At 34.1% G+C, this 17,855-nt stretch overlaps 1 protein-coding gene across 1 annotated transcript in view; it reads right to left on the reverse strand.

Annotated features, from left to right (window-relative positions):
* Positions 1-1,273: 1,273 nt before the first annotated feature.
* Positions 1,274-17,855, reverse strand: part of shg (DE-cadherin) — a 302,607-nt gene continuing 286,025 nt past the window's right edge. The window contains exons 19-24 of the mRNA XM_073077198.1: positions 12,726-12,950; positions 12,420-12,550; positions 11,611-11,746; positions 10,934-11,134; positions 9,284-9,439; positions 1,274-6,892 (exon numbers count right to left, since the gene is read on the reverse strand). Of these exons, the coding sequence (XP_072933299.1) occupies positions 6,768-6,892; positions 9,284-9,439; positions 10,934-11,134; positions 11,611-11,746; positions 12,420-12,550; positions 12,726-12,950 (974 nt within the window). The 3' untranslated portion in view covers positions 1,274-6,767. The remainder of the gene's footprint in view (positions 6,893-9,283; positions 9,440-10,933; positions 11,135-11,610; positions 11,747-12,419; positions 12,551-12,725; positions 12,951-17,855) is intronic.

Here is a 17,855-nt window from a genome sequence, read left to right on the forward strand (position 1 = left end):
ATAAATTATGTACTACGCAAGCCTAACATCAAGAAACGATCTAATACCATAACAGTATGTTTAACAAGGATCTAAATACCATTATCTATGCTAAATACGATCCCCGAATTCCCAGTAATAAAAATATAATCCGCAAATCTAATCCGGGATCGTTACGAATATAATTGTACGCTTCGTGTCATCGCATGTAATTAAGTAAGTGCCTTTATTAAAATTTATTACAATTCGTCCTCCATTTAGGATTTCCGCAAAAAATGGCGAAGATAAACAGATCTTTTTTCGTTTTATCAAAGGAAAGATTAAATATGGTTGCCAATTAATATATGTTCTGAATGGACCACGATTTATCCGAAAACTGTTACAAAATATTCATATCAAATATATTAGATAATCAAATAGGAATAAATGACAGACAAAGTATCTTGAATTGTTTGTACACCAAATTTTGCCAATTAGCATATATCCCCGGATTAAATGGCTGCCTCATTTGTCATCTCTTACCTATTGTTAGGGAAGATTCATTTACATTGGATAAACTCCTAGTGCATTCTCCATAATGCCACTCTAAATGGGAGTGCAAGAAAGGTAGGAAATAATATAAAGTAACCGAACTAACCACGATTATCCAACCATCATAGATCATACACTTAATATAGGGAACTAACCATAAAGTCACACGAATCGCATGAAGCGAACACAATTTATTACTCCTTTCGTGTTTAGCTACACCACAACTTCAAGAAATCGTATCAAATATCAAGCGGGAGCGCAATATATGAAACTAACTCGACAGCGAGGCCAAAGTTGGGAAATTTCGTTAATATAAATTGTTCGCGACACCAACCTCCCCAACTATGTTATAAAGCAGACGGCAAAGCTTTTGCTTGTCGCGGAGTTCAAAAATATCTACCTAGGTACACAATGGCATGTCTATCTAACCCAAACAGGCGAAACAAAAAGATAGGCTTGACTTTACTTCGCGAACAAATATTGAGGCATGCCAAAATTTTGTCAGTAAATATGTTTATTTTTTATTATACTCCATCCATCAGCTTTTAGAGATCCACCTACTTAAACGATTTTTCAATAACGGGTGTTGCTTAAAAAACCTAGAAATAATGCACGAAAATTAAATATACCTATCGTGTAGTAGATGAAAACAATTTTCAAATTAAATTGTACCTCATCAAAAATTATGTATAATATATTGAGAAAAATGTTATATTTAGGGATTTTCATTTAATTCTAGTCGAAATTTAAATAAAACAAAAAATCAATTTCATCACTTTATTCCAATGCTGAATTGAATATTTTAATTTCTATATAAACAATTTAAAATTTACCTTATATGCTACTTACATATATTATCAGTATGACAATGTATCGTACTCAGTCGCATTCTTGTCTGTAAAGACTAAATACAATGACCTCGGTCATACGCACACATACTTACATACGACTGTTTGTTAATTAACGACTGACATGTCAAATTACTTCTAAACACTCGTTAAATAACTACATGTAAAAGTGACATGTCAATATTGACATGTTTTTAGTTAATCACATGTCCTGTAATATTTGTTTAATTACACAGCCCCACACTACTAGGATTTCCTGAAACGTAGGCACTATATACACACGTAGAATGTAAAAAAGAATTTTAGACTTAATAAAACACGAGTGATTAGAAATAAATCTGACGTTAGTTTGCAATAATTATGTATCATACAAATTACTGCACAATTAATATTTAGAATATACAATTGATTGACAACAGAGCAACACACAAATCGCCGTAACACTAATCCTTATCATAAATACAAACTCGTTTTAAACATACGCTTCGTATAATATTAAAAAATTACCAATTATAATACCCATTCATAATCATATAATCTCTTATTTCTTCCATACAAAAGCCATCGATAAGTAGTTTGAAAAACCAACCATTTTTTAAGATTAAGGTATGTATAATCAGTAAAATATTACAGTATTAGGTACAGAATATTAATATAGTACATGTTTCAAAATATTAGTAAAAATTGTTATAGGATTATGAATGGGTTACCAATCTAATGTAATGGCAGTGTTTCGACCTGATGGCGACCATTTAACGGAATGTGCTTATAAAAGTAAGAAATGGTCACCACCAGATTCTAAGTACGAATAATAATTGATCCTTTAAGAACTATAGTTATAGTAAATACATCAACAGTTACCCACATTGCCTTATCATTGGAATGTAGGAATAGACATTTTATACATTTGACGGTTGTAAAGAATAGAAATACTTACATTATGTCGGTATTGGCTAGTTCATTGCTTATTTCGTTAATAAAATATACAGGGTGTCCGGTCATTAGAATCGCCTTACGTGGTGTCAAGTGCCGTTAATTTTATCAAAAAATTACAGATTATTTTTCAGTTTTCAACAAACACAACATAATGGCAAATTTACATTTTTTGACACCAAGGCCCGAAAATATATCTACTAAAAAATAGAAGTGTTACAACCGCAAAAAAATATTTGAACTAATGTGTTTTAAACAATAAAATGATGTTACAAGTTAATAGATAAATTAAAAATTATGGTACTTTGAATATGTTTTTATTTTTCCGGAAGAATACGTATTGCAAACGGGGTACGATTGAACTAAATCAAAAATAATTAGGAAGTTCTCGATAAAATTGCTGCTATTTTACACCATAAAGGTTCCAACACTAATGAGACACCCTGTATATAATCCGCGTAAGTTCGGACTAGCGAAGTATACATTATTAATGTAGCTTTATATATACCATTATATTTATACAAACGTCCCGATATTTTACTTTTCCGTGTATGGGAAATACGTTCCATATAAAAAAAAATAGACAAATGTGATAATTGTATAGAATAAGAAAGTGTACATTACAATTAGCGCAATTTTTGTAACTTTGCGTGGCGTTATAAAAAAAAATTAGCTCTTATTTATCATTTGTACTTTCAAAACAAGATCCAAAAAGTCAACTGTTGGCAGTGAAGTGTCTATTTAGGATTTTGCAACATTTTTTTAAGTTATAATAAAAAATAGTGTATGTATGTTTTTGTGTATGTATCAGTGTATGCGTGTGCGCGTGTATGTGTGTGCTAAATTTACACCGGCAGTGTTCAAATTGCGTCATTCGTGCATTATTTATTACAAAAAAAAAACAAAGACATGGATGCCAAGAAATTTGCCAACCATCAGGTAAAATATATTTTTATTTTAGTGCCTAAAAGCGTTTTTAAGCTCGTTAAATAACCTTAAATTATAGCCCTATTGCTCTCACTCCGAGGTTTATTGACGCGGCAATAAATCAAAGAGATGGATGAATTTTCTAAGTTTGACCTAGATGCCGTCAAATGGATAATTTGAGGCGTATCACTTACCGTCAATCAAGCCATTAGGAACGGAAGTATTTTGTCATTTTACGTGGAAAATATAAGGAATTTATTATATAAGAAAATTATTTTTTATTTGGGTCCAATTTTTTTGCAATAAAACAAAGAATATTTTAATACAACTTTTAGCAGTTTTCCAGCAAAATGTTATTTTGTTAAAAAAACACAAAGAAAACGAGGAGGTTCTGACAAAATTATCTTGATATATTTGAAATAAAGAAAAAACACTTTTAAATCGAAGTAAATGAAACAATTTTTGAGAATTTTCTGACTCGTCAAATTATCGCTTTATAAAAGAAACGATAATTAATTAGTTACTTGGTCAATTATAGCTATAGTTTTATTTTATATGTTATTATAGTTATATAGACATTTAATACGAATGATTACTTATACAGGTGATATTACTAAGAAGGGCACAATGATCAATTGCGATTGACAATATGTAATTGATATTTACCAATAAAAAATACAATGTAATAAACTTGTTTTTGGAAATTCCCAAAAAAACTGTTATTATAATTATTTGTATGATGTATATTTTCTTTTTTGTTAGTCTGTGTTTGTTATGAAAAATCATGACGTTATTCGAATATTATATTTACAGAGGGTTTTATTCAAAACTCTTTTTTGATGTTGATTTTTTCAGGGAATTATTTATTATATTTCATCCCAAACTACGTAGTGTACAAAAACAATTTTACTATTACTTATAATAGTATTGCTTAAAATGTTAGTTTACATATAATTGTTTCAAATTATGGTCTTTTCTCTGTAAAGTTGGTAAACCACGATGTTATTGACAATCGAAATTGGTCACCGCCGTCGTTACATGAACAGTAATAACTTGAAGTAACTGATTATATTATAGAATATGTGTATTACTCTTATAATTCGTTGATATGCATACATATAAGACACCTTGTATATTTTCCTAATATTACCATAAAAAAGTTACGCCTATTATGTTTTTACATATTTACAGTTAGGCCTAGTACATACGGACAGTTTTGTTATAGCTATAAAAGTGACAAAATAACGCTAAAACATTAAAATTAATTTACGATGTTACGGCGTAAACATATCAAAAATGTCGCAAAAAATAACAAAAAATAAACTTAAGATCGAAAATGTTTTTTTTTCCAAAAAGTCAAAAGAAAGGATCAGTAGGTGAACGACAAAACACCATTTTTATTTTACACAAATTTATTCGAAACTGGACGCAACTTGATACAAAAATGAACAATTTTAGAAAAAGTAAAAGAAAATGCAATTAACATAAAAACAGTAAAAAATTAAATCTAACAAGAGCAACACAGATTATAGAAAAATCTATAACTCATGGTCGAAAACCTAAAGTAAAAAATATAGACCATTATTATTATTTTTATGTGTTTATAACAAGATATTGACATAAAAAATAATAATGATCGCTTACATCTAAATGGCAGAGGCTGTATATTTGACCGCTACCGTGCTATTCACATTTGTCACCAAAAACCGGGCTAAATAAATACCTAAATGACGTAAAAACCCCATATCTGGGCAAGTTGTACAAAAAAAAAAAAAAAAATAAGTACCCAATGAATATTGCTATAAGTTTAATTTCTCACATATGTATGTCTGCTGTCATGTTTATAGCTAATTCAGGTAATAAGTAAAAGATTTTAACCAACTTATAAAGCAAATTGTACATTGCTTGCTTTCCCTGAAGACTAATGTTTTATATAAGTATCGCCTATCGCACCGTTCAGAAATTGTTTTCACATCAGAGCTGCTACAATAGAGGGTATTCTATCAATGATCTTAAAAAAGTTATAAACAATAGACCACATTCGTTGTATATGTCAGAATGCGGCTTATGTGTTTTTAATTATTATTTTTTGTTTTTGTTCATTAAATAGAAAAAAATACTTTCTTCCATTGTCAATGCTGTTACCACGAAAAACAAATTGACAACACTTTTTACCTACTCATTCTCTATTTAAATCTCTTAGAAAATAATTACAAGTTTTGAAATGCAGTTATAATGCAAATAAACAAGACAATAAATTGGTTTAAGAACGAAAAAATTAAAATATTTGTTATCTAAAGCGGCCAATGTGACTAGTCGTCCAGTATGGTAGCTACGTTACAAACTCAAAGTACAAAAGTCAAAAATAATGGCACTTATATTAAAATTCTGATGCATCCTTACTAAGTTCAAAATTGTAACATTTTTGGTTACATGTGTACGTTCTCGTACGTACACGGTTACGTACCTCTCATGTAACATAAGTAAATGCTCAGTCAATAATACTAATGGAGAGTAATTCTCACGATGTCAACTTATAAACGTAAGAAAATTTAATAATGTCGTACACGTTACCCTTAAACTAATACGAACTCTCAGCTACATTTAATAATTTATATAAAAATTACAAGAAATAATCTAGGCGCATCTACCACGCCTAAACAGCGGTACAAATCAGTCATTCCTTAAAACTTATTAACACTTGAATTTCTTGCCCGAAAAATGTTTATACATTAATTTTTACAAATAACCTATCTCGCAACACATTCACCAGGAATTAAGTTCTTACGGAATCATTAAGTTAACGAACGTTTATACGTAGGAAACAGTATTATGTACGTGCTATAAAACAATATTGCGAACAATAGTGCCAACTTTAATAGTCTCGGGAGAGGCGCTGGATTTTTGCCAAGTGTAAGTTTTCAAATTTTGTCCGCACGGCATGTATCTGTCACAGTTTTGAAATCGACTCGCTGCTCATAAATAATGTATGGCCATACGTTCGCAATACCGCTCACACGCCCACAAGCGAGGATGACACTCAATCACCAAATACATCGCATAATAATTATCACAGGCTCCATTTCCTATTTAAAAATTTAAAAGTTTCAATCTCAGTCCGACGGTGGGGGTATCGTTATCACGACACTAGCGCTCACTGAGAACACAGGTTAAGGAGCGTTAAGGCATCGAATAAGTTTGGTCTTGACACTAGGCGAACTGGACGCAGGGTGCCCACGTGGGTTGCCCGTGTCACTTGCCGCGGTTGCCCACTTAGGGTGCCCCTGTCTTTTGCCGCAGTTGCCCATGCGAGGTGCCCGTGTCACTTGCCGCGGTTGCCCATGTGTGGTGCCCGTGTCACTTGCCGCGGTTGCCCACGTGTGGTGCCCGTGTCACTTGCCGCGGTTGCTCACATAAGGTGCCCGTGACACTTGCCGCAGTTGCTCACATAGGGTGCCCGTGTCACTTGCCGCGGTTGCCCACGTGGGGTACCCGTGTCACTTACCGCGGTTGCCCACGCGTGGGTGGCTACACGAGCCAGGCGCGGGGCTAGCACCACGACTCCTCGTGGGGCGCTCGGTCGTCGTCAGAGCCGCCGTACATGTCCGCTAATTTGCGGAAACGAGGCCCGCAGTTCGATAGGTAATTGAATTTGAGGTCGCCGTCGTCGGTACCTGTAAAAAATAAGGGATTAAGAAAATAGAAAAAAAATGGTTTTACATTTAATATTTTTGCATGTTATCGGTAATATTTAAAAAATCGGCGCATAAAAATACAGTGCTGTTTCTAGGGACACTAAAACAAGACGTCATATTATACGTCATATACGCCGCATACAACTTGTATACAATCTACTTAGTTCAAGATTTCCTCCCAATCATCGCAATTTCATGATCACGATCCATAGGAGTGGATCGCAATGTCTAAATTAAAAAACAAAGTGTACGAAATACATCATTTTGTTTGTCTGACCGAAGATCAAAATCTAAGATTCACATCAATATTATGACGACCCCAAGTCGGATGACAGATGTCCATTAACTTCAAAAATATATAAATACAAAGTTTTGAAATACCAAATAACATCAAAAGAACATTTCGTTTGCTTTACAAAACACAATAAGAAAACATTCCGAACTATCGAACATAAACCATTTATTGCAACATTAGAGGCAATAGATAGCGGATGGCAACATTTTTCCAGCAAACAGGATCGAACGACAGATTGGACGTATGAATGTTTCAATATTTGTCGTGAAAACACGTTCTGTACGCCTGTAGTTATTTACTTGCCATCTGTTTGTGAACTCTCTGCACCACTAAAATGGAAATAAAAATATTGCGCCGCGGATTTTTATGCTAACCTTGTTTGGGATGGCCTTCTATTTTTCTGGGTATGACGAGGTGTTTTTAAGAAATTTTGTGGAAAATAGGCTTATTGTTGGTTTTTTATATCAACCGGGGAAATAGCAAACGATCATGCAGTCCAACTGATGCTAAGTAGCAACTGCCTTGGATAGCTGCATATACGTAAGAAGTATGTCTAAGAACTAGAAAGTAAAGTGCTGTGTTTCGGTTTGAAGAGTATTGTATGAAGAGAGACTTATAAAAGGGGTTCCAACTTATTTCTAAGGGGTAGTAACGCATATGTGGCCATCGTCAGGTTAGAATCTATTACAAATGTCCATGGGCGGTGATGGCCGCTAGCTATCAGATAGACTGAATGCTAGCTTCATCATCAACCCATTACTGTCCCACTGCTAGGCATGGGACCTCCTCTCAGAATGAGAAGGATTAGGCCATAGTCCACCGCGCTGGCCAAGTGCGTATTGGTAGACTTCACATACCTTTGAGATTTATTTTTTATTTATCTCTCAGGTATGCAGGTTTCCTCACGATGTTTTCCTTCACCGTTTAGCAAGTGATAATTCATTTCTAATACCACATAATTTTGCAAATCAGAGGTGCGTACGTGGGGCTTGAACCTCGGACCCCTCGATCGAGAGACCGCGTTTCTTAACCACTAGGCTATCACTGCTATCAGATAGTCTGAATGCTAGCTTGCTACTTCAATATAAATTAAAAAATATGCCCAACAGTCATTTAAGGGTTAAATTGATCCACTCAACTCATACACAAAACGAACTTAAAACGTAATTATTAACTAAGTTAGTTCAAAATATCAATTTGTTACCGAGTGAAGCTACTTACGCGAGAACTTTTGTAATTAACTAACTGAATGCAGCCTTCAAGTACTTAAATAGTTTCATCAAAGGCAAAGTGGAAAAAGAAGCTAGAATCTAGACTTAAAGAATATAAATGTCGGTAACATGATAAAAGTAAATAAGACGAATTAAACTTTTATCTACCTAATGTGAAAGTGCTAAAAGTATAAAAATATTTTTCCATTGTATTTTTTTACTAGTGTTGAAAATATTATATTTTAGGTATGAATATTTAAAATAATTAGTTTTGTCAGCAATCTATATTAAAATTCAACAGTGAAAAGTTTGTAAAATACGTTTTTAATATTTATATTTTAGGCAGACTTTAAAAAATATATTTGAATATAAAGGAAGTGAAGAGGATAGAACTAGTTTTGTTCACTCAATTAATCACGATCCACTAATACTGCCGTCTTAGACCCGTTATTATTAATCAATCTACCCAACTTTTACCTATCATCGATCGAAATTTGACAATTTCTAATATGCAGAAATTTTCAAATGTCAAAATTAGGCGGGCAAAACAGAGGATTGATTAAATATTAATAATGGACGCTATTCGCATATTGGCATACGTCATCTTCTCGATTGAAGCCGAGATCACGATCCAATGCACATTATTTTTCATCTAAGTGAAACTTAAAAAATAACACTTTTTTGAAGAAGTGTAAAATATAAAATATCCATCAAAAAATTGTTAAAAAAACCAATATATTGCCGTCCCCTTCGTACGCATAGTGATGTAAATCATATTACGGATTGATGACGAGATAACGATCCACTACTGATTTGTTTCTTCTAAAGAAAACCACCAAATTGTCAATAAAAGCCAATACTCACAACTCGCCAACGAAGAGAGCGATCCACTAGTATTGCCGTCCCCTTCGTACGCGTAATGACGTACGTCGTCGTATGGATTGATGTCGGGATCGCGATCCAACACTGATTTCTTGTCATCCAGGAACCCGGATATATCCGGCGCTGCTCCCACTACACCTGGTTAGAGAAAATATCATAAATTAACTAGTGATTTTAAAAAATATAAAAAATAAAAAAAGACTGAAAAAAACTACCTATGTTACTAGCACAATTTGAAACATACACTAAAAAAATACTGTCTATAGTCGGATAAAAAAGTCGACTTTACAAAAAGACACTATACTCTTAGCGTAGAGTACGCTAGGCTTAATATGGGTATTAGTGTTATAAGCACACACAATATTATGAAATAAACACCCAGACCCAGAACAGCTTATCATTAGAATGTCTGCCTTGCCTTGAATGGATCGAACCTGGAACACTGCGTGACCAACTGACCACCATATGTTGTTAATGATAACATTTGGTGTAAACAATTATCATACTACGAGTATCATACTAGTATAACTGTTTAGAGTCTTGATTTGTAGTCCAGAATTTGATTCCCGATATGACATTGTACGGAATAAAAAAAACAAAATTACATACTAACAACTCTTAACCCAACTTAACAATAATTAAATATTATAATCACTGATTCATTTAACTAGTATCAACCCTTAACATCAATTTAACAATAATTAAATATTATAATCATTGACTCACTTAACAAGTGTCATTAGGCTATAATTACTTGAATTTCAATGACAAGCCTCGTATTAATAATGTCGGCTAATCACCGCTCTCATTAGCTTATCCGTTGCATGGATGCACGAACCGCAATATATAGACGCCTAATGATCTAGTTCTAACACTATGTTAGCTAAATATACGAAATATCGGAATTTAGTTAGTTGCATCGCTTACTTTGTACTACTGATGTGTGCGAATCTTTCTCCATGACTGAAATGAAATCTATCTTGTATGTTTCTTAAACAGTTTTTAATGTAACGATGTAAGTCATGAATGATTAATTTTTATTTTTTTATGATTTGATGATTGAATTAAAAGAGTAACTTGGAGTAACTGTAACTTTAAGTAAATACCGTGATTCGATGTTCTACTTGCCAGTAACATATGTGTAAATACATGAGCAAATGTCACATATTTTAAGATTTGGTATCGTTTATGATGAAAAAAATACTTCATTATTAAGATAAATACAATAATATTATATTCATAATGCTGGTTTATTTTAACTCATGAATGAACAAATAAAATTAAAACCTATGTATTATCCGACTTATTTATCGGAGCGTGCATAAACTTCACGTCGGTATTCGGAGACGGTCCATCATACATCTGCAGTAGAACGTGCAGATCGTAGCCAGCGCCGCCTTTACCGCCCCATTCACTTTCGTAAGCGATAATTTTCTTTATGAATAAATAAATAAACCAATTTATGACTTACCCGGTGCGTGCATGAACGTAGCGTCCTTGTCAGAACGCGGTCCGTCATACATCTTTAGTAGAACGTGCATATCGTAGCCATCGTCACCTTCACGACCTCTTTCGCTTTTACACTTGGTAACTATCTTTATTGATAAATAAATAAACCAATTTATGACTTACCCGGTGCGTGCATGAACGTAGCGTCCGTGTCAGGGGGCGGTCCGTCATACATCTGCCGTAACACGTGCAGATCGTAGCCAGCGTCACCTTCGCCGCCACCTTCGTCTTCATACGCGATGATGTTCTCTCGGATATCATCTAACTCCTTCTCCGCCCAGGCGTCCGCTCGCCGACGGTGGACTACCACCGCTAGGAGGAGTACTGTAAGGAAGGTAATGTTAGGAAATGTCTAATGATTAGACGAGATTAGAGGAGTTATCGAGGCATTTAATTCACTTTACTAATGGCTAAATTAGAAGTGGTGGATGTGTTCAAACCGTTTGTCAGTGAAATAAATATTTATTTTATAGTGACCAAAGGGTTACGATTTTTTTCTTCGTCAACCCGCATCATATATTTTAAGCCATCTATAACGCCTTAAAGAGTTAAGGATTGCCACACAATTATAATAACAGCAATTGACGACATCTATCGTGTTTTTTGTACTTTACCAACCAGTGATCATCCATTTAATTTCTAACGTTTCCGACGTTGCTTCACCTTTTGAATGACATATAAATCTATATTTTAATACAGGAGTCCGTCTTAAACAATCATAGCCTTACAAGAGAAATACCTGAAAATAGAATAAGAAATCAAATAAAATTTAAGCACACGTTTTGCAAAGAGATACTCACTGACTAAAATAGCGATACAAACAAGTATCGCTACTAGGAAGTTGGTGTCGATGCCAAAGGTAACCGCAGTGAACATGCTCCTCTGACAGCTGGGGTCCGCGTTGCGATGGACGGACGGCTCGCCGAGATTGTACATCTAGGGAAGAATATTGTGATAATGAAATAACCAAAATCCAAATTAGATTAGTAGTTTGTGAGATAATTGTGAACATACAAACTTACATACAAATATACATAGCTGAAAAAAGTTACAAAAAAGGAGGTTCTGTATTCGAACATCCTGCTTTGAAGTCGCTTAAGAAGGGAGTTCCTACCAACTTTGTATCGTAAATGGTTGATGTATTGGAGAGTAGGGAAATATTACTTCAGTTTTCAATACCTTCTTCGCCATAGAAAATTCTAATGGCAGCAAACATACATACATTGAAAATCCTGGCCAATATTTTTCACATAAATAACACACATCAGTAGTAAATTTAAAACGGTAACAATCGAACGCAGGTGTGTTAGTAGCTAAGTTAGTAAAAGTTTGCTGTTATTGCGTATTGCTTTTATTTAATTAGGTTATTGGTAAAAAAGTAGATAGGTAACATTGACGGAAGGGGCTTCTGCCCGTCTCTTCAATTTAGTTACTTCCTTTACTTTAATTGAGTTAACCCCTGGAACCCTTAGTCACCTGCTAGATGTCTGAAAAGACACTACATAATATTCTTTAATAACTCATAATTCATATTAATATTAAAACTACCCTACAACAGTAAATAAAAACTTAGTTGTTATAAAAAAAAAAAAAACAGAAAAATACTTACAAAATCATTATACGTGAAGTTGCTGATACAGCCTACAAAGTGTTGGTTGGTGGGTACGATGCCCCAGCCGAAGGTACGTCCTAGATTTTGTAGGTCGATACTAGCGCCACCAAGCTGGAGTGGACCGTTTACTGTGAAAGGAATTTATATTTTAGATGTATTGCAACATATTATTGTACAGAATAATATCTCGTGATGCTGAATGTAATAAAATCGTATCGTATCGGCGTGTACGGCGTAGTAAAGACATATTCCTACAAACGCTCATAAACATTACCCTCCATAGCAAAAAGATAGACTACTCACCATTTAAAATCTCCCGAGGTCCCATCGGCGCAGCCAAGCTCATACACGTGGACAATTTGCATCTATCCACAAACATTTCTATTGAGCTCCGCATCAGTACTATCTCTATGAGATGGGGCTTCCCGTCTGCCACGTGGACCACGCTGTTGTTCAGCTTTGTTGTACCGGAGCCGTAGTTCACCAGGAGTACTGGGTAGCCATCCACCAGCTCTAGCGACATGAAGTCTAAGGACAAAGGTTAAAGATAGAATATTTATTTTTCGTCGGTTACTTAAGTAATGGTGGGGTTATGTTAAGTTGTTTTTTTATGCAGCAGCAATAGTAGTGTTAAACGCTGTGGTCTGGTTAGAAGAGTGTGAAGGTCTCTTAGATAAAATGGTCGCCTTTTATATAAGTCAGCACTACTGTAAGAACCCTAGAAATTCGCGTGACCATATTTTTGAACCATATTAGTTCTACCTTTCCAACAGCCACGCAATGACCACCGTCAAGTTGACTGCTTGCGCAATTACCCTTCAAATTAATATGATAGTAACGGTAGTATAGTATATTTTAATATTTCGAACGTTATAGTATACTTGTTACACTATCCTTTGAAAAACTTTTATTCTGTACAACTAGTATAGAAATTTATTATTAAAAGGATTAATCATTGAACGTCGATAAACCAACGTGCGCAACTAAAGGTCAGCGTTGTGTAACCAACAGTAGCTATCAAATATGGCTTGGCAATACAATATCGACTTACCGAGCGCTCAAATCCTAAGCTATACGGATGCTATCTCGGGGATCTGCGGCACACACATCGTGCCAGAACTTTTTAATTGCTACTCTTGAGGTCTAAGTTGGCACGTGAAGCGTCCCAACTTAGTCAAGGGTAGCATGGCATCGGTGTCCAACCTGAGACAGGAATCTAATTTTATCTGGAGTTGATTACAAATGAACAAGGGCGGCAGTAGCCACTGACTATCAGGTGGACTACATGCTCGTATGCTACTCCTATATTATATTAAAAAACATGACGATTGTTCTCAGTATAGTGAGTGAAAATAGCACATACAATAAATAATAAATAACCCTTCGAAAACCAACTTCATTTTATATGAACACGTATCATAATACATTTAATTTACATGAACAATGTTTGCATGTCAAATATTTAATGAGACGAAAGCCATTTTCTTTAACATAGAACATCATTTCCCTAGCCTCGTTTCATTGTTATCTTTCTAAGGAATATTAATTACATACAAACATAGACGAGGTAACAAAATAGACTCCAAATTGTTTTATTTTTATTTTATATAGAATGTTCATATTAATTACGTACAAACATAGGCGAGGTAACAAAATCGACTACGAATAGTTAATGCTTTTTATATGGATAAATTTCGTTATATAAATGTTTGCGGGGGCAGAGGATTTGATATTGATTGAAATGTGTCCAATTTAATTAGAAATAATTTGTTCGATATCAGTGAAAGGAACAGGTGTGTTAAGTTGTCGAATAAAATTATAAATCACAAGCCATATGATAAGGGAAAAGTGGTTGACATCATGACTTGGTTGTCATTGTTTAAATATTAATCTTCTGACTGATCTAAAAATAATTATCATACGACCTCAATTATTTCTTTTTTTCTTATTATTTGACAGATGTTTACAGATTCGTCGTAAATCGACACAGAAGAAATATAATAAAAGTTGATCTTACATACTTACACTAGACACTACTGACACTACTTACAGACACAAGACAGGACCTTTCAATAGTACTCTATTCTGTTATTACATCCACGTTACACCCAAACAAAGCACTATTGAGGTCTTCCTGTCAAAGTATGGGGTGAAATAATTACGTAACCCACAACACAACGAATGAAAGGTATGTGGTACATTATCACGCGACCAATGGTTTCATAAATCATAACTTACACGCCTATCCGTCATTATGTGATCATTAAAAATTCATTACTTCTTTTGTAATTTCTATCTACCTTATACAACGGTAAAAGGTAATCCTTGTCTATCTGAAGAATAAGGGTTGGTTTATACCTATAGACGCCTGTTATTAATATTCAATCTGTTTTAATTTTGCCAACTAAAGATTGTTTGTAATTTTCTAATATGCAGAAATTGACAAGGATATGTTTCTAGCATTTTTAACATATAAATGTAACTATAACGTGTGCCTAATATATATAAATGTACCATAATTATTACTGCCACTTTAAAAATAAACTATTTTAATTTTTAAATTTCATATCTTTCTCCCTCCCACACACACACACACACACACACACACAAACACATCAGAGACGCTTTTGCGTGGTGCATTGTGTGTATGCTTGCATGGACGCGTGTAATGTGTGTACCTGTATGAACTTGTGTGTGCCTGGTCCTATGTGCGAGTTTACATGCTTGTGTGTGTTAGTGTATGAAAAGACGACTTACAGAAAGATATAATACCTTAAATTGGTTTGAAAACTGTTCCAATATTACCATAATGATTGAAATGTAACGCCAAATAATAAACAATAGACGTCAGTTGTAAAAAAGCCAACAAATAATGCCATACATTCAGAATTAGGTAGTGACTCTATCAAATCAGCTTTTTCTCAACAGTCCACTGTTTGGTCCGGAAATCATTATTCAGTTGCCGACGTGTCCATTGTTGGCGACATCGTTAAGCTTTCATCCAGTCGAACCTAGTTAGTGGTCGATGTTACAATTACTTATACTGAACATAATAGAAAGCCCAATTGTTTGCCTAAGTAAGAAATACGATTTAGTTCATATATTTTGAATGGATTTGTTCGGTTTAGGTGCTTTTTACAGACGCTATCTTAGACACACACATACGTGCACAACACACATATACAAACATACACAAAACTCAGAAACAGGACAAATTGATAGATGGATAAAAAAGATATTAGAGCGAGTGTGGTTCGCCTGGTAAGATACCACGCCACACCTATTTCTATCGTGAAAGAGTTCTTGTTTTACGGTAGAAGGGTGTGCTGACTGACATGTAGCGACCATCTTGGTCCTTAAGCACCCTTTACTTCCTAATGCGTTACACAATTGAATGCGTTGCTAAATTAAATCTAAATCAAATCTTGAGATCGGCTTCAGATATAACCGCTGTTTTGATATAAAATCGGTCAAATTCCATGGGCGACAGAGGCCACTTACCATCGGGTGGACTGCATGCACGTTTGATATTTCATTTAAAAGAAATCTATTTAAAAGAAATCTATCATTAAAAGTAATCTATAATGATTCCTTCATTCCAAAATCTACCTCCAGAATTCGAACCTGGGTCCTTTGCATAATAAACCAGTACAATATCTAAGTTGTATTACAGCGCTGTATGACAAATATCTACAGAATGGAAACCTGTTATCAACTTCAAATAAGACTGGAGACTTCCGGACTCAGGTCTCGTTTGAATATCGAGTATACAAGGCTCCCTAAGGAATTACATAGAATGCCTCATTAAAAATCGACGACAAAATGTATTAACACAATTGTTAACTAGATACAAAATATCTACTTTTACAGAAATGTTAAAATATATGTATTTATTGAGATGTAAATATTATCAAGACTAAATATTCTACTAGTGCTCTTTAAGAATATTATAAACCCAATATTGACCCACTGCGGGGATGGGTCTTCTCTCAGAGTGGCGTTTAGCCCATAGTCCACTGCTCTGACTTGTTTCCTTACCATGTTTTCCTTTCCTATGTCATAGCAAGTGATATTTATCGAGGATATGTGACAGTTTATTAATTAAAGGGTACTCACGATACGCTGTTAAAATAATGTATTTCTAATTGAAAATTTAGAGGTGCCTGGGATTCGAATCTGGGACCACAACCACAGATCACATTGTGTTATAATTTGATTCCATAGATTCATTATATATCGTTATGTTGTAAGTATGTAGTTGACAATTTATATGTAACATATTTATGTAGTATGATTACCGGTCTGCAAGTTTCATACATTTTTATTAAATTCATTTAATACGTAAAACTCAAATTGTAACCACAATCCTATTGAATGAACGACAGAACGACTGTTCACTTTATTTTATGAATAACATCGAGTTTTATAAATTTTTCAATTGTTACCGAGAATTTCTTTAAGTAACACTTTTAACATAATTTTCTCGGTAAGTGTCTAGACTCTACTTAACAGAATTGGCAATTTGGCAAAGAAAAGAAGTATCTATCGCTAACAATGCCGTGCCAAGGAATTAACCCCTTTCTTACATTCCTACGGCTTCCATGGTTTTTCTTTGAAATTCAAGACACCGTTAATAAATTAGTAACTGTATATTGTTAAATGGGTGTTACGCGTGAATTTGAGTTATTTTCGAGGTCGTTTTTGTGTAAAAAGTAGTTTACGTGTAGCCCTTTCAATTCAAACAGCGGTACAAACAGATGGACATAATTATCTAAAAATTGGTCCAAATCAATTGTTAATTTAGTTGTATGCAAGTTGCATTAATGCTTGTTTATCTATTTCTAAAATTACTCCATATGTAGGAAAAGACGGACATACAAAAATCGGTCTAAATATTTCAATTACGTCCAAAAATACTAGAATTCAGAAGAAAAAGATTCAATTCCATCACAAACACTTTCTATACATGTACGTATGACTGAATGTATCATCCATTCATTCATTCACTCACTCCACCACTACATCAAGCTATACAAATAAATAAAATGAAATTGCCTATTTGTTATCCTCAAATACATAATACTAAATATATAAGAGAGTATATACGGTACTAAAAACAGAAAAACAATAATTAAAATTTTGTCTATCTGTCTGTTTGTTTGTTCCGACTAATTTCCATAACGCCTGGGCCGATGTTTTCGGTAATTTCACTGACGATTAGCTGATATTATAACGAGTAACTTAGGCTAATTTTTCTTAAGAATAATAATTAGGGTTCCCTACAAAAAAAAAAAAATCTCTTAAGTATTATCAGGTCGTTAGTAATAGTACGTACACGGGCTTCAGTTCAAATCGCGAACCGTACCTCGACTCTGTTCGTTTACTTATTCGATACGACATTACTAATTCAGGTAGGCGACATCTAATCTAACA

The sequence above is a fragment of the Epargyreus clarus genome, unplaced genomic scaffold (genome assembly GCF_041222505.1).
Source record: "Epargyreus clarus isolate Ecla_fem2 unplaced genomic scaffold, WU_Ecla_fem_2.2 ptg000010l, whole genome shotgun sequence".
Lineage (NCBI taxonomy): Eukaryota > Metazoa > Arthropoda > Insecta > Lepidoptera > Hesperiidae > Epargyreus > Epargyreus clarus.